General features: G+C 36.0%; 3 protein-coding genes across 3 annotated transcripts; 2 read left to right on the top strand and 1 right to left on the bottom strand.

Moving 5' to 3' along the window:
- Positions 1-1759: 1759 nt before the first annotated feature.
- On the bottom strand, positions 1760-7245 carry LOC137735520 (MACPF domain-containing protein At4g24290-like). Its single transcript, XM_068474951.1, has 7 exons — positions 6725-7245; positions 5925-6163; positions 5609-5810; positions 4716-4778; positions 4098-4290; positions 3177-3343; positions 1760-2691 (listed from the first exon to the last, which is right to left on the bottom strand). The coding sequence occupies exons 1-7, from the start codon at positions 7007-7009 to the stop codon at positions 2005-2007; spliced, it is 1836 nt and encodes a 611-aa protein (XP_068331052.1). The 5' UTR covers positions 7010-7245; the 3' UTR covers positions 1760-2004.
- A 3182-nt stretch (positions 7246-10427) lies between these two features.
- On the top strand, positions 10428-19267 carry LOC137741551 (protein PSK SIMULATOR 1-like). Its single transcript, XM_068481250.1, has 12 exons — positions 10428-11023; positions 11192-11517; positions 11624-11716; positions 11815-11905; positions 12941-13010; positions 14062-14159; positions 15257-15326; positions 16230-16333; positions 17616-17732; positions 18042-18118; positions 18252-18296; positions 18411-19267. Exons 1-12 carry the CDS (start codon positions 10685-10687, stop codon positions 18916-18918), a joined length of 1938 nt encoding a protein of 645 aa, XP_068337351.1. The 5' UTR covers positions 10428-10684; the 3' UTR covers positions 18919-19267.
- Positions 19268-20670: 1403 nt separating this feature from the next.
- Positions 20671-25404, top strand: LOC137743177 (probable LRR receptor-like serine/threonine-protein kinase At5g63710). Its single transcript, XM_068483070.1, has 11 exons — positions 20671-21020; positions 21698-21852; positions 21985-22117; positions 22204-22275; positions 22716-22859; positions 23045-23110; positions 23212-23282; positions 23370-23513; positions 23732-24073; positions 24238-24632; positions 24910-25404. The coding sequence occupies exons 1-11, from the start codon at positions 20878-20880 to the stop codon at positions 25219-25221; spliced, it is 1977 nt and encodes a 658-aa protein (XP_068339171.1). The 5' UTR covers positions 20671-20877; the 3' UTR covers positions 25222-25404.
- Positions 25405-25482: the final 78 nt, after the last annotated feature.

The following is a 25482-nucleotide window of genomic DNA, read 5'->3' as shown; positions in this document are numbered from 1 at the left end:
ACTGGCCAGAGGGCTCGTTTTAGCCATCTGGCCCTCCAAGATTCTCCAAGATATTAATATTTTAATGAACAGTACAGGACCATATTTGCCTTTGTCTCCAACTGAGGCCCAGAGGGCTTGTTTTAGCCATGTCATAAAAAACCGTCTCCAACCAAGGGGCAAAGGGCCACAAGGCCAAACATAGTTTATTATTTAAAAACTACAACTTAAATGTTGTTTAAGTTTCATGTTGTTAAATGTTTTTTTTTTATATTGTATAATTTTTATGTTGGTTAATGTTATTAATATTGTTTAATGTTGTTTCACTTTACTTAATTTAATTTAATGTTGTATAATGGCTTAGGAGGTTATAGAAAAAAATACGAAACAAATTTTGTGAAATGGAAGTTATAGGAAAAAAAATAGAATTTAAAATAAAAAGGAAACAAATTTTGTGAAATAGAAGTTATAGGAAAAAATGAAATTTAAAAAAAAAATGAAACAAATTTGTAAAATAAATGTTATAGGAAAAAAAAATAGAATTTAAAAAAAATATATGAAAAATAGAAGTTATAGGAAAATTTTTGTAAATAAAAAATAATAATAAAACTGTTAAAAAAAATATTCAAAGAATTCCTATCGGTTATAACCGACAGGAAATCCAACATAAGCAAAAAAAAGATAGCCAACCCTCTAGCCCTTTCCGATTCCATGGGGCCCTCTCAGATTCCAGAGCCCTCTGGCCTAGCCCTCGGTTTGAGACGGTTTTCGGGCTATTTTCAACCATTTGGCCTTCTGAACCCTTCGGTTGGAGATGGCCTAAAAAAATTATGGCCAGCCTGGGGCTGGCTGGAAAGGGCCAACCCTCTAGCCCTTGGGCCCTTTCAGATTCCATGGGGCCCGCGAGCCCTCTGCCCTAGCCCTTGGTTGTAGACGGTTTTCAGGCTATTTTTGACCCTCTGACCCTCTAGACCCTTCAGTTGAAGATGACCTTATCTGCTGTCAGACTACCATGTATCGGTTTTTAGAGCATCGTCGGCGTGTCGTGTTGGGAACTCCAATTATTATTTTTATCCAATCTGAAAATTTTGAAAACCATTCCTAGGGGGAAAAAAAAACAATTTTAGACAATTTTGAATGTCCATGAAACCGTTTCTGTAAGTTCTTAATCCAAACTTTCTTTTTCACAGTTGTAATTTATATTTTCCATTTTCAAATTGCTAACAAATATAAATCAAAATTCCCTTTCTTGGAACCTAAAAACCCCTTCATCTTTGGAAAGGTTTCCCGTCGGATCCTTTTCCTGGGGATCCTAAGGATTCTATGATCGTGATCGTTCATCGTACATGGTCAGTTTTCGTTAGGTACTATTTATATTTAACTTTAAATTTTAAATTTTGAAATGATTTTTTACCGTACGATATATGATGAACGATCACGAACCGAACGAAATTCCTTGGATCCACCAAAAACCCCCATCTTTAACCCCTTCATTTCCTACTCCCATCCCATCACTAGTAAATTCCTTGGATCCACCAAAAACCCCCATCCAAAGTACAAGGAAATAACAAGATTATGATTTATATGATGCGTATGCGACACTTATCATATTTTTCATATCGTATTTCTACCTATTCTCTAGTAAGAGTATAACTTACCGACACATATAAATCTCATCTTTACTAGAGAGGTGTGATGCAAACATGGTGTGAAAAATGGGATAAGAGTAGCATTTTTGTTGCACAATTAGACAAGGAAAAAAAAAACAACATAGAGAATAAAAAACGAAACCACAACAAACAAACCTAGTCAATTAACTCATCCAATTCAAATATCCAAATATCACCACAAAGACAAGTTCAATCTACTTAACAAAAGAATAAAGAAGAATTTACATAGGAAGTTACATATTACAAAATAAATTATGTACAACCAAACCCAAACTCGACAAACATTCCAACAGAATCCCTGCCCTCCATCTAAGAGATGCGAATACGAACATCCGAGTATGTGCCAGACGAGCCTTCAGTAGTTATCTTGCATCTCTTCATCAGGCAAAATCATGGTCAGCAGAGAATACTTGACTCGTAGAGATATTTTACCATTCTCAGCGATAAGCCTTGCCCCCGACACAACCCAATACCCAGGTGAATCCTGCGGTCCTCTTGTCATTTCGGTCGTATCCACAAACCTCAATAGTTTAGGTGTCTGTGTTGGCACTGGAGGGCCCCCAGGATACACAGCCGAGTTTATGTTCACATCAGCAGGCTGAGGAGGTGGCTTCTTAGCACTCGAGAAACGGGTGCTAATAAGGGTTGAAATTAATCCAGATTTCTGCGCCAAGCCAGGGGAACCATCCCACTCAGCCTGTCTAACATTAGTCGCACCTATTACTTTAGAAAAATGAAGCCGTAAAAATAAAACTTTCTTCAGGCCAGAGTCTCCAACTTCAAAGTGAGCGCCAGTGACAACGGACAAATCATCATTAGCCTCAACAGGAGCTGTGCAGACATGAGAGAAGCTCTTCCATTGAACCTTTTCGAAGTATCTACGGTCTGATGAAAGTCGAGAGATATTTCCATTCACTGCATCCTGGAGCTGGAAGGTCTTTGGCAGCGTAGAGAGATGCTGCAGATGAATTGCCAAGCAGTTGCTTCTTTTTCCCTCCAAATACAACCGGAGGCCAGTCACCGGCTTCTTACCCACATCAACCTATTATGTAATTCATCAAAAATCAATCACCATGATGCTAACTAAATGCATAATAAACCATAATCTACCAACATAAGAACTCTGCAATGTCATTTCCTGTAAATTATTTAAACACATTTTCCCGTATCATAAGGAGATAGGGAGCGGGGAAGAGACTAACCGCAACACTCAAGTTTTTGGTATTTTAACTATGAATATGCATTGTTGAGAGAGTGAGGGTTTAGGACTAAATAGCTGCTAATAATGTAGAGGAATCACCAGTAAAATATCATAATCAAGCTTATGCTAACAGAAAATAATGATCATACATTCCCTAAATTGTTTGTGAATGCTTAATGCTTAATCTATCATCTTTTCGGTCAACTTTAACTAATGGAAAATCCAGGACAATACATCCATTTTTACATGCATTATTAGGACAAAGATCCAAAGAAAACACAGAAAGCTTTTCTATCTTTAAGAAAACACAATACTAATACCATTACCGGATTTTTGTTAACATAAAGCTTAGGACCCATGAAGCTAAACTGTAAAGATGCACCGCTTTGCTGCTGCCTCTGAGGACCAAGAGCAAGCTCACCAAACACCGGTGCCCATTGCCTTGGAAGTTGAAACTCCAAAAATTGATGCAGCTCTTCAATTGGCGGTTTATCTGTGCTTGATGAAAATTGGAAAAGGTAAAACACTTGTACTACATTTTCCTTTATTTCTCGTAAGTTTGTACAAAAAATTAAACAGAAATTTGAGAGAAATTTGGATTAGTATGAAAATGGTAGATTGTCGATTTGCTACTAAGAACCAGGAGAAAATATAAGATAAAGAATCTACCTCTACAGAATTGGATGTTTATACATTTCTGGGATGGAGTCACTAACATAGGTTTAACCTTTATTCTGAAGAAACTCAGCAAATCACAGGAATAAAAATCCAAACACTCGGACTATTATTTATGTCATTCTCTAGAAAGTGCATTCACTAAGATAGATAGTCTTATGTAAATGCTGTTGACAAAATTATGAATACAAAAGCTATTCTGTTATCACAGCTATCCAAGCTTAAGCTGTCAGGAGGAGAACCCGACAAAGCACATGGAGATTACCACAAAACAGGACACCTACATACTTGCCCTCCAATGAGTGTTGGATTCAGATGTAACTCACAAAAAAGGACACCTTCATCGCCCTCAAATGAGTACTGGATTCAGATACAACTCACAAAAATGGGCATTATAAAAGCTAAGCATAACTAGGAGAATTTTGAAACTGTAGGGCACAAGTAAATTTCATAAAAAGCCTGTTGTGTTGTGTCATATTGGATATTATTTTTAGAGGATATTAGTTCCCTCGGCAAGCAATTAGAACTTTATAAATAAATTAATTTGCTAAGGAAAGTAGGATTCAGCTTACAACGAAGATAGAGATTAATAGCATGGCTCAAAAATCCACTCCCATGTATCCCACTCAGTAAGGATTGGATAGGAACTAATGACATAGAGATCACATCAGGTTCAGTCTGAACTGTTTGACACCAATCATTGTGAGGCAGATTTTTATACAAGCTTCCACCCTTCCGCTTGCACATGAATTTAATATCCTGAAACTGAATCACAAACCCAAGATTTAAGACATTAAACAAATGAGGCTAGAAGGACATCCCCTGCATAACTGCATACAGTTTTAACCTCTGCACGCTCCAAGATTTAAGATGCTGATGGTATTTGAATTTTATGGTTCTATAACCAGAAGCCGTTACCAACTAGAAGCAAGAAATTATATCAAAAAGCTTACAGCAAGAAAAGATAAGGACATATAACATGTTATGGGTAAACCCAATATGAAAAATATGATTTTGGTAAGCACCACAACATGATGACAATGACAGCATTGTTACTGATACAGATGGTTACAGGAGTGTTCAATAACAATCAGAACCTGCAATGTACACTTGGTCTAAGTTGTACCAAGAAGGATCTTTGACCCAACAAAAGTCCAATTTAAAAAGAGATCTTTCTTATCTTTTCTCACCTCTACAGTAGCATAAGAACTGGATGGGATATTATCCATGATAGCCCTTGACTCCTTGACTAACTGAAACAAATTAAAACAGAGATTAAGTAAGCTATAGAATATGACATGATATAAATCTGGCATTATTTTCATTGTATGAAGGCACGGTAGCAAAAGAAATGCATCTGCTAAATCAAACCAATTCCATTATACATTCAATAGTGTTCTATATTGAGTCTCAGTAACATAATATGTTTGAAACTGTACTCAAATTTAAATTAAAACTTTAGTTTTAAGAAAATTATAATGAACCACCATAAAGAACCATCACAAAGTGACAAGAAACGACCTCTATAGTGAAATCACACATGAAAGCTATTAAAAAGAGAAATGGACAAAATTCACGAATGCAATTTGACAGGTTTGAGCAGATATCAACTTAATTAAGTCCAGGCACATAGACATGGTCCAAAATAAATTTCAAGAACCTTCTTACTGTTACAGGTGAAAAAAACAAAGGATGCACAAAACAATAGTCTGCATCTAAATTGATAAACAAAATGTAAATAGTACATCTTCCTCAACAGTGAAACACGAAAACCTGTAGCAATCCAATGATAGGAACAATCCTTTATTCCGGTTCTTCTTCAAGGATCATAGTTTCCACTAGGGTTTCTGACAAAATGGTTTACATGACCTGCAGAAGCATTACTAGTAAAAGTGCTAGGTTTGCTCCTGAGTAAAACCTTCTGGCACAGAAACACTCCCTAAGTGGTTTCTTAGGAAGCACTTCCAAGAGAGTATGTAAAGGCATGTGCGGTTTTAAAAGAAGTTTCTATGTACTACAACCAAAAGCACGTTTGTTTGAATTGAGTGGTATTAACCGTAGCATATGATCAAATTGTTCAAACCTTGTCTCTCTCATTCAACTTTGCGGAAGTGAGACTAGAGTGAGCAGTTGCATCTATATACATTTTATCAGCCATGTCCTTCAATTTTTTCTGAACATCAGCAGGTTGGAGAGGCGAGGAGTGCTGCTGCTTGGCATATATGGTATCCTTTCCACCCATTTTGATCCCAACAATGACATGTGTGCCATACTTGTCAATAAACCTGGAAAGAAAGAAAGAAAGAAAGAATGATGAAATGTTAAATGAGTTTGTTTGTTTGTTTTGTAAAGTCGTGTGGTATGAGCATTCGATGGGAATGGGAGGATTAAGCAATAACCTAGCAAGTGCGGCGGGATCCCAGGAGGAGGGGACAGCGTGTTTGATATGGTCACACAAGGCAACCTGGGATTTATCGAGAGCAACGCTGTAGAGGGTGATGGAGACTCCATCAAAAGCAAGTGTTTTGGTGTTGGCAGCGTCCTTTTGCCATCCTCCTGTAAACTCAAAAGCTGTATTGAACTGCCCTGTTGGTATTTTACCTGACACACCCACTTCCTGGTTGAATTGCTCCGACATCTACAATCAATTAACAACTAATTAATTCTCACAAATTCTTATCAAGGGGGTGTATTTAATTGGATTTATAAATCCATGAATTTTGACGGAGTTTAATTGATTTGTAGAGTCCATGTAAAATTTTAGTAATCTTGGGGGAGATGTGAGATTTGTGAAAGCTTAACCTACACCACAAAATCTCTCCAATTTCCTCAAATTCCTAGACCTTTTAAAATTGAATACACCGGAATGTTATAAATTTCTTCAAAATACTAATGGAATACAGGATTTTAATAAACTATCTTATAATCATGATTGAATACACGTTAAATTTCAGAAAATCACTTAAAATACTAATTGAATACCCCATATTTATTAAAAAAAAAATCACCAAAATTTCTAAGAATTTTAATAAACTGCCTTAAAATCATGATTGAATAACCGTTAAATTTCATAAAATCACTGATTGAGTACCCTTATATTTATTAAAAAAATTAAAACACCTCATAACCCCAACTGAATACACACCCATTTTCGATTTTCAATTTCTAATTAAATCTCAAGTAAAATGGTGAATCAAACCTGTTGGAAGGAGAGGACATCAGAGGCGAACCGCATGCGCTCGCCTTTGTCGCATTTGATGGACTTTGGGACATTGGGTATGCAAACGCCGCCTGCGCCCGGAACCGCAATCTCTCGAACTTGATCATCATCGATGACGATCAACCGACTATCAAGCCCTGACTGCTGCCTCTTGCAGTACTTGAGCTTCAAGTCCACGGTCAAATCATACCCCAACCCTATCGACTGTATTGCAAGCTCCGCCTCCGCCGCCGCCCTTCTCTTCCCACTCGTCCGACCGCTCATCTCTCTCTGTGTATTTTTCCCTCACTTTCTCATCAACCAAACACCTTTAGCAGGATGGATGGATGGATTGCCAAGCGAACCGGCGGCCGTCTTGTTCGTTTTTCTTCTCTTGGTTGCCTTTGTTTTATCAAAGACTGGTCAACACAGATACAAATATTATTACAGCAATATAAAAATGCATTAGTTATTTATTGGTGGTGTTGTGCATTTGTGTTCATGCATACAGGGTGGGCCCGGTGGGGGCCGGGGTGGGTGGCGTTTGATTAGGTGGAGGCTAGACTAGAGACACCGGTGTGGCTTTCGAGAGAGCAAGTCAAATGTTTTGTGCTGGCGTCTGCTTCTGGGAAGATGCTGCTGCAGCCCAATTAGCTGCCTTTGGAGTTTTCGAGCAGGTCTATCGTTTTGGTAGAAGGAAAGACCATTCATATGTCAAATCTTGGTAAATCAAATTTGAAGGTAATCAAATTTCTCAAAAGAGAATAATTGAAGGTAGAAAAAAGTTTCAACTGGTATATCAATCTTACGTGAATTGACATATGAAAGCATCTTTAAAGTAGATGTTAAATTTTTTTTTTAAATTTTTGTCAAACAATAAATTTTGTTAGATTAGGTGTTAGATTAGTCACCGATAAAGTTCAAACCTATGATGTCATGCAAGAGCGCAACACCTTTCCACTATTGTGGTAAAGGGCCACTTGCTAAGTAGATGTCAAATTTAAATATTAATATGATATTTGATGGCTTATGTAGCAATTTAACATTTTTTACAATTTTTTGCTCCACCCGATATATTAAATAATAATGTCATTCTATATTTTATTTTTATCTTTTTTTAGGGTTTAATTATTGAGATAACCAATCAAATACTTATAACACACAAAATTTAGGTCCAAATCATCTCTAATGAATGTATTTTGGGATGAGAAAAATAGAATTTTGGGTTTAGGGTAGGTATTTATGTCTTTTACCCATCCATTTGTTCTCTAATCCATAAAAATTTAATTTTCTCAACAATTTTTTTGTTCAAATTTTGAATTTTTACATCGAAATGTTTGTAAAAATAAAACAAGATAGATTTTACAAAAAAAACTAAATTCAAAATTATTAGAAAAAAAAAATCAACAAAATGCAAAATCTAACAAATTATAAAGTTGAGGGTGGGAATTATAGGTCCCATCCTGTTAGAGGTAAATACAAGACTAAAATTTGGAATTTCCCACTCTTAGCTTCGAGATAGCCTTGTCCTGGACTCTTGTCTTTTTCCTGCCATGCTTCCACCCTTTTCCCCCCATATTTTTCTCATGGCTCCTCACCTGCTTTCTATGCTCTAGGAGACTTATTTGTTATCCCACTTGCGACTAACGAACATTTATCATTTAAATGAAAATTGTTTGTTCTCTTTATCATCAACTAAAATTTTTTGAATTTGGAAGTCATTTAGTCATTTATGTGTGTTAAACCAATAAATTATTTTGGTAACAAGTAGCATTTTCATGATAAACCGTCAATTTGTTTTTATGCATATGAATAGATAAAAGATCTCTAAATTAAATAATTTTTGGATATATGATCTTTATATAATAATAAAGATAATAAATGATTGTTGGGATGGAGGACATAAGCATTATCCTTCACTTAGACCATCTCTAACCTTTGACTTAAAACCTAAAATTTTTAACTCATAAAATTTAGGTTTTAACTCACAAACAGTTTTTATGTTCCAACTCTTTTGGATTAAATTTTTAGCCCAAGATTATTAAATAATGAATTTAGGATAATATTTTTTTTCTTAAAGTAACTTTAAAAAAAAAAAATTATGTAGACCATCCAAATTTAATTTTATGAACATTTTAACCTAAAAATATTTAGATTCCAATAATACCAAAAAAATCATTAAATTGACACCATAAAACTCGTGGAACACAATGAAAGAATATGAAACACATGAAAGATTTTTTTTTATATAATTATTTTAGCAGTTGATTTTAAATTTGGACTGTTAGATCTTTTTTATTACCATTGGATTTGATAATATTAGACCTTAACCGTTGGATTCAGTAAATTTATAAATATAAAAAAAAATACACATATATAATGACCCAACCCACTAATCCAGGGAGAATCTTGGCCTAAATTTGTCCCTAATGAGTTTTAATTTTGGATTAAAACTCATATTTGATCCAATGGTTAACAAATTGAGTAGGTTTACAACCTAAAATTTGAGTTTTACTTCAATGATTAGAGTTAGGTATGACTCAATAAAAAAATGAAGCCCAAGAAAAGTTAAATAGCACCATTATTTTTTAAAACAGAAAAAACATAAACATGTGTTAAATTCCATTGGACAAAATCTAAAAGTGAGTAATCACTAATCAGTGTTCAAGTATTATCATAACTTTCTTTGCAGAAGCATGTTCAAGAAATTTGTATGTGTAAATTGTCTTATTTGCAATGCTAGTAGTTTTTTTTTTTTTGAAGATTTATGAAACTCAAGTGGAGTATCCAGAAGTCTACTCACTTAATCGTAGTGTACTTTTTTCTCAACGATCAGGATTATTTTGTCTCATTAGATTTTTGTTGCCTTCTAGTGCGTTCTAAATACGTTTAGTTTTTATTTGGGTGATGCTTTCCACACACTTATTTTTATCTTACACATACTCCTATCAATTTCTACCCTTCAAATCTAATGAATTCAAGAAGATTAATAGACAAAAATTAACCACTACTCTTTTTACTTAATTCATCTTCTCACTTTTTTCCTTAGTTTATGAGTTTTGTCTTGCCTTGAGTTTTACCACATTCAGGTTTTGTGAAGTTTACTTCTATATGCATTTTTTCGGTTTGTTTTGAGACTCACCTTTACTCAATGTGCTAATTAGATGAGATGACTTCATCAATTGCGTATAAATTATTCAAGAAAATCTGATGCTAAAACTACTTAAGTAATTACACATTCAAAATAAATGTTATGGTATTAGTGCGATCTCTTCCTTCAGCAAAATAGCCCATAGCAGTAATAGTAGTATTACTTTGATAAGATTCTAGGGATCCTCAAATCAAGTTCGTTTATTGTATATCGTACGATTAGTTATTTATATTAAATGTTAAATAAAAAAAATTAACAATAATTTCTAATTTTTCGATATACGATAAACTGACGTGATTGGAGGATGTTCTTTCTTACTTTGACAAGTGAAAGAAGAGTAACTTAAATGACAAGATCGTAATAATAAAATAAGAAGGTGGATAAAACCTTCCACATGGCAATGAACGTGGTCAGCGTTCCAAGTTTGACTATTGACCATTTCTCTGTCTGACCGAAGTTTCACAAGTCTGAGAGCGAGAGAGAGAGAGAGAGGGGACTAGACGGCTGCTGAAATTCGTCTCCTATGATGAATTTGAGTGCGCTGCTGTACCAAATTCTTATGCATTTATTTAATCTTGTTATTTCAAACTCTAAATATAATAAATTAAAACAACAGCCAAGGCTCGGCCTGCTTCTTTGGCTGCAGCCGCTGCTTCTACTTCTGGGCTTCGGCTTCTGCTTTTGCTTTTGCTTCTGCTGGCGGTGGTGGACTTTTTCTGAATTGGGGTTTCATCATCATCAATCACTTGTTCATCTATCAAAGTCCCAATCTCTGTCGTTGCGGTGGTGATCATTAGGAAATTAAGAAGATGGGAGCGGTTTGTTCCAAGAAGTCGAGGAGTACGAGCGTGAAGAGCGCCGGTTGGGATATCAATCGGCAACAAGTTCAAGTTGATCAGCCCAAGTCAAGCTTGAAGACCAGTGGCGGCGTCACACCGTCCTCGCCTCAGACTCCGCGCACGGATGTGCATTTGCAGAAAGACAAAGAGGAACAGTTATCAGACAAGGAAGACAATGAGATTCAGATTGATAGAATTAATCCTCTTGCGTATGAGTCTGACGATGAATTCTACGACGGAATTCCGCGCTATCCCGCCTCCTTGTCTCAGAAATCCAGCTCCTTTCGCTCTAAGCAGGCCGCCACTAAGGTTACTTGTTCTTCCATTTCTCACACTCTGATATAATACTTACTATTTGTACTGTGTGTGCGAGTTGTAATATTGATTGCTTGCGTCTCTGCTGCCCCTTTTTCGGTATATAGTGAGTAGGGGTTAAATTTCCACTTGAAAATGGTGTTAATGCAAAAAATGCTGCAGGTTTCTGAGGTGAGTTCGCGTTTGGGCAGAGCTGGCAGTGCTGGCCTTGGAAAGGCAGTCCAGGTCCTGGACACACTCGGGAGCAGCATGACAAATTTGAATTCCGGCCCTGGTTTCGCTTCCGCAGCACCTGCCAAAGGCAATGAAATTGCAATCATTTCGTTTGAGATTGCCAACACTATTGTTAAGGGTTCCAATCTAATGCAATCCCTTTCCAAGCGATCTATGCGCCAGTTGAAAGAAATGGTGCTTGTTTCACAAGGTGTGCAGCATTTGGTGTCCAAAGATATGGATGAATTATTAAGGATTGTTGCAGCTGACAAAAGGTGGAAGCTCAATCTAGTGCCAAATTCTTACCATCTTTTTTTTTTTCTGCCGATAAGTGAGCTTTATTTTATAACTCATTTGTACAACTTTACCTTTGGTTTATAGGGAAGAACTACAAATTTTTTCGGGGGAGGTTGTTCGTTTTGGAAATCGATGCAAGGAGTCTCAGTGGCACAACTTGGACCGATATTTTGACAAGTACTATAGACTTGCCTTGCATTACTTATTTTAGGAATGCCGTTTTCATTTTTTGTATACCATGTCTTTACTTGGTGACGTCTTATTTTGCTCTACAGAATCAGCAGGGAACTTACCCCTCTGAAGTATCTGAAGGAGGATGCAGGTTCGATGATGCAGCAACTGATGACTTTGGTCGTGTTTACTGCTGTAAGTATCGTCTTGTTTGAATTTGAGTGGAACAGAGTTCTAAGAATATTCAGATTCGTATATTGTTTCTTTGAGTGATCTTTCTTCAACTAGTTAATTGGATCCACGCTTTGACCCATATAAGTTGTTCTGCGAGTTTGGTTCCCCAAATAAAATGCCACTTTTCATCTGGTTGGTGGTTCATGGGAAAATATTTACTTGTGACTTCCTCCATGAGAAGACCTGTTGTATGTTGTCTTCACAATGGTGTGAGTTGTATAAATAGGAGGGGAAGAGCTGTGACCGTACATTTTTACAGTGCAATTTACTAGGAAAATTTGGGCTGCATTCTTGGAGGTTTTGGATTGTTTGGTAGGAAATGCATAAGGATCTTTGAGGAAATGGAGTAACTTTGGGATGTGAATAGGATTAAATATTTTATCTTTGCATTGGCTTAAGCATTTTAAAGACAATCTTTCTGATGCGATTCTTCTTGATTTGGGAGTATTGTACTGAGTCTAATATATTTTCTTGTTTGGGGATCTTAAATTAGATTTGACTAAATTCTTTTCCATCTTACCAGTATATTCTTCTTCTTTTGTTGTACAGTTGCGGTCTTACATGGAAAAATAATTAAATAGATGTTGCCATTTTTTCCTAGAAGTGTTTGTTTCCTTTCTCTTGAAAGATGGTCTTCTTTGATTTAGTTATCTTGTCAGAAACTAGTTCCTCATTACTATTCATCATTTGTAAGAGATCTGTTGTGAGTGTTGACTGCTAATCATCTAATTTTTTAAATTAAGCAATCTGATTATTTGTAATTACTAATTACCAATTAGCATAAAATAACAGAAACCATATTTAGTTGTTTGACTGACTAGTAGTAATATTTAGAGCATCAGCTTTGATTATAGTTGACCCATAAAAGCTTAGGAGAGTCCCTTATGAAAGTTTCTTCCGTTGTGTCCTCAAATACTGTATCCAACACTGAGCTCAGTGTTCAATTTAAAGTGATCTGACTTGAAAATCAAAACATTTATATTCATCTCTCCGCAGGAATTATACAATGAGTTTCATGCGTTGGACCGATTGGAACAAATCTATGCACGCAAGCGTCAGGAAGAAGGTAATTCAGTTTCCACACAAAGAGGGTGATGAAATGATTTGTTTTCTTTTTTAGGACATTTCTTTATACAGGTTGAACTGTAGGCAGAACCAACTAGATATATAGACCATTTGAGGAGTGAACACTATACAGGCATTCCAAAATAATAGAATCCCGAAAATGACAAAATATTGCAAGGCATTATAATTGAACCTTGAAAACTAAGTCCCCAAAATACTAAATAAGAAATGAAATTTTTATCCTTATAATTATATGCATGCCTAAAATAAGTATAAATTTCTGCATGCCTAAAATAAGTATAAATTTCTTTGTTGTGTCCATCACAAATAGGATATTGAACGGACATAAAATCTCCTTTTCACATAATTTATCGTCTTGTAGTTCTGTCTTTCCATTTATTTATTATTTGACCACAAAAGTGACTGTAATAGATTTTTTTTTTTTTTTTGTATTACGTGTATAGTGATGAACCTTGAGACCCTAGAGTCTATCACCATGTGCTACTTTGTGCATTCATGTGAAAAAGTCGTGATTTATGGTCTGATGTAGAGTAGTCATTATTTTTGCATATTCATTAACATTGCATTAAGTAATGCATGTTAAATAAAGGAGCTTTCATGAAAAGGACTTGGGTTAAGTTTAAACTTTAATAAAAAGGACAAAAAACTTAAAATTTTAATGAAAAGGACATAATTTTAATATAAAAAAAAAAAAATGACTCGTGGGACCCGCTCGTCATCACACATACCGTTTATGAAACTTAACGGTACTACACTGTTTATGAAATTTACTACATTGTTTATGAAACTTAACAGTGCTACATTGTTTATAAAACTTAACGATACTGCATTGTTTATGAAACTTAACGGTACTACATTGTTTATGAGACTTAATGTGCGCTGGGCACACATATTTATATTTTATGTTTTTTTCTTTTTGTCTTTATCATTAAATAAAGTTATTAGATGGTTTTTGGTTAAAATGCAAAGTTTTGAAGCCCTTTTCATTCATTTTCCTGGTAAATAATTCAGTGTTGCTGTTCATCTCATAGGTGACAGCCTTGGAAGCTTGAGGTCAGGATTAAAAAGCCAAAGGAAAATAGTTAAATCTTTAAAGAAAAAGTCGCTTTGGTCCAAAAGTATGGAAGAGGTAAGAGGTAACCATAGGAAAACTTCATCAAGTTTTATTTTTAGGCATTTGTCTTTTCCTGTTACTGCATTTATATATGGCTGCTTTCCTATTATGTGCTGTCTACCTTTAAAAGTTTAAGTCTGTGCAATAGGCAAGATAAATGATATTGCTAATCCATCCAGTGCTAATTAATGTGTAATATTACGAAATTTTAAGTTTACTTTGTAAAATATGTTCTTTTGTTTGTCAGAAATTAATAAGTTATTCAGTACTCTAATCCCCAAAATACAGAGGATGAGCTGGGGCGCATTTTGTAAATGAAAACAAAATAATCTTTTGTTTTTGAATTTGGTTTTTAAGTAAATATAGAAGACATTGATGAAGTTGTCCTTGAACAAAAACTAACATGTGAGGTACGTGACTTAGTTAACAAACAGGAAATGATATCCACACTCTCTTTTTATCCCCTTGCATTCCCCCTCTTGTTTCTTGCAACATGATTGAATATATCAACAGTCAACAGTGAATGAAGGGACAAAAACAAGCACAGGAGTGCAGGAGAAGAAAAGAGTAGTGTTAAAATCATTTCCCCTAACAAAAATGTTGATAGGAACGGGAACTAGGTGACATGTTGCAACAAATTTTGGGTCTGACATTGTTATTTTCTTTTCGGTGGGTGGTTGGCAATCACATACCCCTCATATTTCAGGTGGTATACGTGCAACTTTCGCAAAAGAGAGTATTACTTATCTATTAACATTTCTTGTTTTAAACTATGCCCTCTTTTAGGTAAACTCTGATATGTTTTGCACCGTAACTTTAGACTGCTTGTTGCATTCCAGAGCGCAGAAGAAATGTGGAAAAGCTACTAAGGACAGTGAAATAAGTATAAAATTGAAAATCTTAACACATCCAAACAATCTGTCTTCCTGAAAGATCAATTACATGGCCTAGGTTTTTTGTTTCATCTTTTTGGCACTGTATTGTTAATAATATGTTTGCTATATTATGTATCTTTTTTTTGCTATAGATAAATAATTAAATATAAACCTGAAAGTTCCTTAAAAAAGGAAGGGCATTTTGTAATTTGGAAAATTTGACATTTTGGAATACAGGTGATGGAGAAGCTTGTTGATATTGTCCACTTTTTACATCTAGAAATACATTCGGCCTTTGGTGGTGCTGGTACGTATCTGTTATGGTTTTTAAACTATGCATATGCCTGCCTTGGTTAATGATTCATCTTCATCTTTAAAGAGCCTAGTGTTTCAGGCTCAAAAGGTTTTCTAATTAATGAAATTCATGATCACATCTAAAAATCTAGAGTGTGTGAAGCGCCACTACAATTTCTCTTTTATCTTGTTTAGAAAATATATTTCACATCGGGTACTTTGCACCATGATATACACTATCCTGGACCTATCTACCCAATTACAATTAGGCGTGCTGAGAATATAAATGCCACTTCGAGTATGTCAAGTGTTGCACCAAATATGTTATATCTTGGGTGTCCCTACCTATATCCAATTCGTCTGGAGTTGCACAAAGAACTATTAATCACTCTTGCTTTAATAGTTGAGTTTGTGGTTCAACTTAATCTTATTTTGCATATAATTAATCACTTTCTTACTACTTAAAGAGCCATTTTCTTTTTAACTTAAATAAATTAGCTTAAACAGCCTTTAGTTTAGTTAATAGCATTTCATGCTTGGTGTACTTACAAAATAAGAAAGATATTGATACAAAGAATAGATGACTGTTCAACAAGCTTGTTCAGAAGTCTTATTAATAGATTAGTTTGTAGGGTTTAGTCCATTAGCCTATAGATAGGTGCTTAATCCCTTACCCATGCTACTTTTGAAGCTATTTAGAAGGTAGTTTTCTGCCATCCCATAAATTCTCAAATACTCTCTCCCAAATTATTTTCTTCAACTCTGTTCTTTGCCGCTGATAGTCATCGCAGAGATGTTTTATTAAACTGTAGGAATAGTTCTTCAATGAAAGTGAATTTTCTTTAAAGTGTTCTATATAATTCCTCTTCCTTTGAAGAGAGCTGATGGAAACGATGCTTCTTCATTACATATGCAGATAGTCATGAAGCAGTGGAGGGACCTACAAGCAATCATCAAAGACTAGGACCAGCTGGACTTTCTTTACACTATGCAAATATAATCCTCCAAATTGATAGTCTTGTGAGTGTACTACTCTATTCTGTCCTTTTCTTGCATTTCACATGATACTGATGAAAATAAAGAGTTTTACCGTTGCATCATTTACTTGTCTGTTTTTACTCTTTCAGACTTTATCTGGGTGTATTAAACTAATATGAACAATGTTTAGGGTAGCAAATCATAGAGATTGGGGGGATTGTTGATGATTCCACAAAACTCAAGCATGAGATGGCCTGAACTTCCGAATAAAAGGATATGCTTTCAATATGAATGTTGAGGGAGGAAATTATCTTTATTATTGTTTGTTCGGGGGCTTTGGCCCTCCTTAGCAATGAGAGAAAACAAAATGTTTCATCATGTTTTGGAGGGAGGTACGATAATTTGGTGCCATATTACTTAGAAAGGTAGGTTGCTTAATCAAAGTTGGTAAGTTGAACAAGGAGACTTTTCTCTTTCTCGTTCTTTCCTCTTTCTTTCAAAAAAAAAAAATAAAAAAAAAAATTCCATTTTGGTCCTTTTTGTGCATGAAATTTGATGGAGTACATTTAGAAACTTGCTTCAGCTTTTCAAAGGCATGTGGAAACATAGAATGGTGGTGCCTGTTACAAACAAAATGGTAGATACCCAGTAGTCTTGACTTTGTCTTTGTCATCAAATTTGGTACATACACCAAGGTCATTAGGTCTATACCATTTTGTCTGTATAACTTTTGTCAAAACTTATGCATGACTCTCTAACATATAGAAACATTATCGGTCTAACAGAATATATAATACATTGTAAAGTCAAGATAATATGAAGAGATACTCTGAAGTTCAAACCATAATGTAGATGTTGTTTTTGTTGTTAAAATTTAAATATAGTACACCATAAAGTCAAAATAATATAAAGAGGTACTCTGAAGTTCAAACCATAATATCGACGGCATTTTTTTTTTGTTACGCCTTATATAGTTGTCTTTACGGACCATTATTGGAGATATTTGGTGCAGTCCTAACTCAGCATTCACGCTCCAAGTGGCTTCTTTATCAGGGGTCGAGCGTTGCACTTTCTCATGGTGACCCTAGATGTTTCTCATTGCACTAATGACATATGCATAATCAAACAAATAGATTATGGGGGTTTTATAATCAAGTTATTTAGTTTGGCACGCACTGACATTACGCAATTTATGTAGATTAAATTATGGTATTCTAACAGGTAACTTCAGATCTTTGGGCTCAGCTGCTCAGGGATAAAATTATGGGTATTATCTATTGCAAAAGATATGTATGTTTTTCTGAGTCTGCTTCGGTGTATATAGGTAGCCAAGTCAAGTTCTATGCCTCAAAATACAAAGGATACATTATACCAGAACTTGCCGCCTAATATAAAATCATCCTTGCGCTCCAAATTACAGTCTTTTCATGTTAAAGAAGAGGTAATATCTCATTTCTTTATCTTTAGCTATAAAATATATTCCTAGGCCAATGTTCTCTTGCCTATCAGGTTGGTTCTTGTTTGAATGTGCGGTTCAAATTCAGTTAGGTAAATATGTAATTGTATGGCAAGAGAACTTTACTCTATTTCTATATATATAATTATAATAATGCACCTTGAATATGCATAACATAACTTTTGACTGCTTTTGGTGGACAGCGTTTTGGTACTTTGGTTCTTTTGTTGTTGCAAATCATTCTTGGGAGAGATTTGTGTCCACTAAATTGTTCGACTGAATTTTCTTCTGCAGCTTAGTATTACAGATATCAAAGCTGAGATGGAGAAAACTCTACACTGGCTTGTTCCAGTTGCTACAAACACAGCAAAGTAAGATGGCCCGCTGTTCTGCAAAACATTCATATCTTTTGTATTTGTGAAACTCTTTTTGTAGCTGTAAGCTGTAATGTTTCTATGTTATTGATCATGGTTTTGTTGGTTTGGATGCAAAAACTAATAACAGAGCGCATCATGGTTTTGGCTGGGTAGGAGAGTGGGCGAGTTCTGGGTGAGCAACAATATACTGCTTGTTTCGAAGTTTGGCTTTTACAATTTTTTTCATTTTTGTGTGTTTTGAAGGCTTTCACTGTTTCCTTAGTAATTTATACTTCTGCTTTTATAGTTCCCAGTCAAACCGAAAGCCATTGTTGCAGACTGAAGCGATTCGAATTGAGACATTCCATCATGCAGACAAGGAAAAAACAGAAGCCTGTATACTCGATCTAATCTTATGGCTTCACCATTTGGCTTGTCAAACCAAGTCTAGTGCCGATAACGGGGGCATGAAGTCACCTGTCAAGTCTACAACCAGTACAACCCTCGTGAAGACAAATAAACAGCTGCCCACCGGTGTTCAACCAAGCATGCTAACAACTGAAGACGCGGAGATGCTGCAGGCTGTGAACAAGAGCAAACGGATTCCAGGTAATAGTAAGAGTCAGGACTTTGACAGTGCCAGCTCCAGTTCAACAGAGGGCCGAAAATTGAGTAAGAGTAACAGCTACTCACACGGGCAAGGAAGTGACAAATTGTTACATTTGAGTAGGCCCTCTTCTGGCGTTGATTTTGGTATCGATAAGGAAAAAGCACTGGATGTTATAGATAGAGTGGACGGACTCACAATCACATAGCTTACAGAATGTTATGTGTTATAGACGTCATTTGGCGGAGACAAGTCAAGTGGTACGTGCGGCAAAGGGGGAGAAATTTACTGTGCATATTTTCACCATGCTTATACATCGTGAATGTTTCGACCAAACATGAAAAAAAAAAGGGGAAGGAAAATGTACAGTGTGGATGTAGTGAGTGGTGAGTGACTGATTTTCTGAATGAGGGTGTATAGAGCTCAAGGATGGGTGCTTTTGGGCACAAACATTTATATTTGTTTTGTAGATTTTATTTGTTTATTTTTAAATTCTCTGGATATCGATGTATCTGTGTGTGTTATATTGCACTATTACTAGTACAGTAATTCTAATAGGTGCCATGTTGTTGGGTGGTTTTCAGTATAACGGCAAATTAAACTATTGCGCAAAAAATCCTCAACCGGCTTTAATAAAAACCCAATTAATTCATATCACGATTTAAAGTGGAAGCGAAAAATGATATGTGATATTTATATTCACTTGTAAACCCCGACTATGTTAAGTGAAGGCGAAAAATGAAATGTGATATTTATATTCACTTGTAAATGTCGAGTTGGATATTGTAGCCTAGACTGAAGGAAGGAGAGAGGGTTTGAGAGTAAGTCCACCGGTTGTGCCTTTGGAAGACATGGGCTTTGGAACTGCCCCTTAATCCAAAAACATGCTTCTAGTAGGTCATTTTGTGGAGGGCAATTGGTGGGCCAACACATGCCCGAGCAATTTGAGTCTGGCCTTGTGTCAGTGGGCAAAGCTGACGTCAACATGACATCTGTCACGTTTTGTTGGCACATGTAAATGTAATACATGCGCGAATTGGGTGAGTAGGCTGACAACTTTTGCTGTTGTGGCTCCATTGCTAGAGCTTCAAGAGAATTCCTAACGGTTGCATGACGTGACACGAGGAGCTATTGGACTTCCAATGGTCTGAACCATTGGAAAAATTTTGAAAAAGTTATGATTATGCCATGTGACGCGTTCTGGAATGTCAGATTCAATAATAAGAAAAATCAAACGGTCAAATTAATTCAATCGTTAAAAATGAAAAAAAAGGGTAAAAATAGGAAAGAAATTTAATTTGTTTATTCTATAAATATCCATCTTCTTCATTCGCCGTTTATTTTTAATTAATTATGCTTTTATAATGCTATGTTTTTCTTAACTTTTAATTTACATGCTATTGCATTTGCCTTGTTTTTGTTTTGCCCTTACCCTCCTAAAACGGGGGGATTTACTCTTAGTTACACAAAGAATAAAAGAGGGTTTAAACATGAGAAGTAATGGGCCAACGAGGAAGAATGTGTATAATTTTTTGGTTCAAGTAAGGAAGAACATGCACCAATTGCTAATGGTTGATATTTGATTTGAATAAAAAGGACGAGAAGAAGAGGTAGTAGAAGATAATGATCTTGTCTTTGTCTTGCCTTTGCCTTATCTTAGCTCTCGCCCTCTTAAAATTGATGGACTTGCTCTAAGTTACAAGAAAAATAAAAGAGCGTTTGGACCCGACAGCAGTGGATTAACCAGGAAGAATAATATTATACAATAAAAGTATAATTTTTTAGTTCAAAAAAGGAAGAACATGCATGCACCACTTTCTAATGGTTGATATTTGACTTGAATAAAAGAAAGACGAGAAGATGATGCAGCAGAAGATAATGGTTGTTGTTATCAGGTTAAAGCACGCAATAATAACGATTAGTGGGATATGGGATGGGATGCCATGATTTTGATTTGACGGATTCGAATTCTCATTCCACACCCACATCCACACACCCACACCCCCACACAGCCAGCAAGCGACCAGTAGCGCACAACTTCATATTCTCTCTACTCTCCAGTCTCCTCTACTCAACCAAATCCCCCTCTTCTTTTTCTGATCGATCGATATATTTTCCTTTTTTACTCCAGTGGGAAGGTTGTGGACCAACCTTTGCACTAACAATCATGATAAGTTATTTTAATTATTGCTGTTACTGGATTATTGGATTATTTAACTTAAAGGAGTACTTCCTCGTCCTTGTCCTTTGGTGTTTCCTGTGGTCTCCTGGTGTGCCACGCCCACGCCCATGCCTGCCTGAAACTAGCAAGTTCTTGTCTTTCCCTCCATTTGTTTTAGTTTTTTATATTCTCTTTTCTTTTATTTATTCATGTTTTGTGTGTGCCATGCCTCTCTTGTTGTTTTATTTCTCAGGTTTTTAGTGGTTGTGTTTGTATTGGGAGGACTACTAAACTACTCTCTCATACATATATTTCTGCCTTTTCTTTTCACCCAAGGGATGATTAATTGGCATTATCATCCGATTCTTCTCACCTTAGACAAGGAGGAATGTTTTTTACTTTCTCGATTCTTGTTGGCTCGGTTCGGTTTGGTTGAGTTCTTACTTAGCTAAATGAATTTTGATTCTGGTAAACTAGTTGGAAACGTACATGAATTTGAAGGAGAATTATCTAACTCGGAAGAAAAAACGATCAAATTAGACCTGGGAAGTGGGAACACATACATAATCCTTAAACACAGTTGATTGCAGAGCAAGCAAGTGTCAAATTAGTATCACAACATAATAAGGAAAATTAATGAAAAATGCTTGAAACTTTGAGTTTTAACGATAAGGACAAAATAAAGGGTAAAGTGAATAGTACCATGATTGACTTTTAAGTGTAAAAATGTGATTTTTGAACAATACCGGGAGCTTTTCGTTCAAGTTAAGTTTCTACTGATTCTGGTGGATTTTGATTTTCCCTCTCTGATTGATTTGAACTCTAGTCTGCTCAAAAGGAGGAGGCTAGAGCCTGGAGGTGAAGTCGGAGACATGTCTCGTGTATTTTCTCGCTCGCATCCTTTCAAGCCAATCATAAAATGGTTAATCTTACTCCTTTTGCCAACAATCGGGTTTGCATCTACGGAGCCAGATGTGGAAGGTATATATACAATGCTAGTGATATACTCTTTAAGCAAGATTTTTTGGTCGTCGGTACATGTTCTGACATTATCGATATGCATGGATGTAGTTTATATTTAAGAACTGCATTCTTCACTTTGATAATGTACAGTTGAAGCATTGACCGATCTGCTCACCGCGTTGAAAGATTCGAGTGGCCGAATAACAGATTGGAATGATAATTTCGTGAGCCCCTGTTTTAGCTGGTCTCATGTCACTTGTAGAAATGGAAATGTCATATCCCTGTAAGTGCATCTAAATGTGACACATGATTTCCAGGTCTTTAATTTTTGTGATCATTGCTGTATTTGAAAGTGATTTGTCTTTGCAGGAGCCTGGCTTCAAATGGATTTTCTGGAACACTTTCTCCTTCGATTACTAAGCTGAAATATTTGGCTAGCCTGTAAGTAAACTTGTCGACGCACATGTATGATTTTCAGAAATTAAGCTTCCGAAACTTTAAGGCATCTGGACCTCACTCAAATTTGGGATGGTATACTTTTTTGGAAACATCCTCGACTACTATAAATCTGAGTTATGTTCCTCGCCACCACAGAATACATTGCCTATACATCCGAGCAGCAACTGTTCATATCTCCTTTTTTTTGTGTCCCCTGTAAATAAACCTTTCCTAATTCTCGTCACACCGAGTTCTAAGCCAAGACATAATCACTGACTGTCAATATCCTATTTCCCCTAAATGGTGTCGTCCAGAGTGTGCTAGTTTCTCTTAAATAATCTTGCAATACCAACACCTTTATTATTTAGTTGTTTGCTTAGTTCTGAAGATAGTGTTTTTGCATCCGAGTCATGAATTTTGATAAAACAATTTCGTTTATGCAGGGACTTCCAGAATAATAATCTAACGGGCCTGTTACCCGTTTATCTTGCAAACTTGACACACCTACAGAATCTAAATCTTGCAAATAATAATTTCAGAGGTCCTATACCAAATGCTTGGGGTCAGCTTTCCAATTTGAAGCATTTGTAAGAGCTGCAATTTCTGTTCCTAGTGAGCTTGTATATCATATGTGCGACATTACGTTCTTGTATGTATTCTGTTATATCCGAGTGTTGCACATTCCTGTGTTTGACTCAACTGTAAGCAATTCTTGGTTTAGAACCCTGCTGTTGGTCTTATTCTTTACCGATTCTAAATCTTCTTTTGGCAGGGATCTTTCATCGAATGAGTTGACAGGAAGAATTCCAATGCAATTCTTTACCATTGCAAATTTCAAGTACGATTCCTATCACCAACTCTGATTCTCGATTCCCGCTGCTGCATTATACATTGTTAATGCCTCGTTATTAACTGTTTATTTTTTTTTTTCCCATACAGTTTCACAGGATCACATCTTGATTGTGGTTCTAGCTTGAAGCAGCCTTGTGTTTCTGGCTCTTCTCTCCGAGGTTTATGCTTTGTTCAACTCTACTGTTTCGGTTTACCAATTATGTTTGAATTGCCTAGGAGTAACCTAATACTTCAAAATTTGGCAGCTTCAAACAGGAAATCAAAACTTGGAACAGTTATAACTTCGGCAAGTTGCAGTGTATCAGTAATTCTGTTGATTGGGGCTCTTTTCGCATATCGATACTATCGCATGCACAAACTAAAATATGATGTCTTTGTTGACGTTGCAGGTAAATTTTCCTTGCCTTTTAACTTTTGCGATCACTTTTACTCTCTACTAAGCATCGTTATGGAAAATTAAATTGAAATCATCTCATCCGAATTAAGTTAGAACCTATCATGTCCCTCTCACAAGGTAAGAATTGATTTGTACGAGGTTAGTAAATCAGATGAATAAATATTTCTTACCGGTAAACTGCATTGAACGTTCCAAATGCATGAAATTCAGGTGAAGATGAGTGCAAAATTTCCTTTGGCCAGTTGAAAAGATTCTCTTGGCGTGAAATTCAGCTCGCCACGGATAACTTTGATGAAAGCAACATAATTGGACAAGGAGGCTTTGGCAGAGTTTACAAAGGTGTCCTCTCAAACGATGTACATGTTGCAGTGAAACGCCTTACTGATTATAACAGTCCTGGTGGAGAGGCTGCATTCCTTAGAGAAGTACAACTCATTAGTGTTGCAGTTCACAGGAATCTTTTACGGTTGATTGGATTTTGTACAACCCCATCTGAGAGAATCCTTGTTTATCCGTTCATGAAAAATCTTAGTGTTGCATATCGCTTGAGAGGTATGTCCCCAAATGAGCACTGCGTGAGTTCAATTTTCTATTTCCTTGTTTCATAAATGAGTGGCTTGGAACACAAGCATGTTTTCAGCCATAATTTGAACTTCTATTTGTGCTTGACTGTTTAATATTTTGATTATACATTTTATCCCTGATATATGTTTCAGATCTAAAACCTGGTGAGAAAGGGTTGGACTGGTCGACAAGGAAGCATATTGCTTTCGGTGCAGCCCATGGTTTGGAGTATTTACACGATCATTGCAATCCAAAGATAATACACCGTGACTTGAAGGCTGCAAACATTCTTCTAGATGATAAATTTGAGCCTGTTCTTGGAGATTTTGGGCTAGCAAAGCTGGTTGATACAAAATCAACTCATGTTACCACTCAAGTACGCGGAACCATGGGGCATATTGCCCCGGAGTATTTGTCCACCGGAAAATCGTCAGAAAAGACTGATGTTTTTGGATACGGTATCACACTTCTCGAACTTGTCACTGGTCAGCGTGCAATAGATTTTGCTCGGCTGGAAGAAGAGGAGGATGTTCTTCTGCTTGATCATGTAAGATTTATAGTCTCTTTTTATAATTTCTCGAACTCTTTTGCCATATGTACAAATACTTCAATGGGATTTTTTTTCCTGTTAAAGTGGTACGTTTTATGGTTTAGGGTTTAGGGTAAATTGTCGTTTTAACTTCAAACTTATTCGGGTTCCAATGCAGCTCTCGATATTTTGGGAACAAGTTTCAACCACATTGAACTCTTTTTTCATATTTAGTGCTTTAATTGTTGCTACTTTCTGTTTGTTGTGTTGAATGACCTAAATACGATGTCGACAGATCAAGAAGTTGCTGAGAGAAAATAGGCTTGACGACATTGTGGACAGAAACATGAAGATGCATGATCCAAAAGAAGTTGAGACCGTCATTCAGGTTGCGTTGCTGTGCACTCAAAGCTCACCAGAGGACCGTCCAAAAATGGCAGAAGTTGTTAGATTGCTACAAGGAGTGGATCTAGCAGAGAGATGGGCCGAGTGGGAGCAGCTTGAAGGTGTAAGGAATCGTGAATTCTCACTCTTGTCTCACCAGTTTGCTTGGGCTGAAGAGTCTACACATGATCAAGAAGCTATACAGTTGTCCAAGGCAAGATAGTGTTCCTTAATAATTAGATGCTCTAATCTAAATTAATCCAAAAACTTCACTTCATATCTCGAATATTACAAATTATTAATTGTCTCATATCTTAGTAATAATTATATAAATCTGTGTGCAAAGATATATAAGAGAGGAGAAAGGAAAAGAAAGGTGTGGGATATCATATATGCGTTTGGAACATGTTCTTATGGATATGGTCTGTATATGCATGAGATATTTCTTTAGGTGTTGAGTCGGATTGAACCAAGAAACTTGATC

Source organism: Pyrus communis, chromosome 1 (assembly GCF_963583255.1).
Source record: "Pyrus communis chromosome 1, drPyrComm1.1, whole genome shotgun sequence".
Taxonomy (NCBI): Eukaryota; Viridiplantae; Streptophyta; class Magnoliopsida; order Rosales; family Rosaceae; genus Pyrus; species Pyrus communis.
This window is presented reverse-complemented; position numbering and strand designations above follow the sequence as displayed.

Bases quoted from the DNA above. Each gene is read 5' to 3' on its own strand.
- LOC137741551 (XM_068481250.1), top strand. From the start codon at position 10,685: ATGGGAGCGGTTTGTTCCAAGAAGTCGAGGAGTACGAGCGTGAAGAGC. The intron at 15,327-16,229 runs GTACGTATCTGT...TTACATATGCAG, and splicing joins TTCGGCCTTTGGTGGTGCTG to ATAGTCATGAAGCAGTGGAG. The intron at 16,334-17,615 runs GTGAGTGTACTA...CGGTGTATATAG, and splicing joins TCCTCCAAATTGATAGTCTT to GTAGCCAAGTCAAGTTCTAT.
- LOC137743177 (XM_068483070.1), top strand. From the start codon at position 20,878: ATGATAAGTTATTTTAATTATTGCTGTTACTGGATTATTGGATTATTT. The intron at 24,074-24,237 runs GTATGTCCCCAA...TATATGTTTCAG, and splicing joins TGTTGCATATCGCTTGAGAG to ATCTAAAACCTGGTGAGAAA. The intron at 24,633-24,909 runs GTAAGATTTATA...CGATGTCGACAG, and splicing joins ATGTTCTTCTGCTTGATCAT to ATCAAGAAGTTGCTGAGAGA.
- LOC137735520 (XM_068474951.1), bottom strand. From the start codon at position 7,009: ATGAGCGGTCGGACGAGTGGGAAGAGAAGGGCGGCGGCGGAGGCGGAG. The intron at 6,164-6,724 runs GTTTGATTCACC...AATTGATTGTAG, and splicing joins ATGTCCTCTCCTTCCAACAG to ATGTCGGAGCAATTCAACCA. The intron at 2,692-3,176 runs GTAATGGTATTA...ATTACATAATAG, and splicing joins TTTATGTTAACAAAAATCCG to GTTGATGTGGGTAAGAAGCC.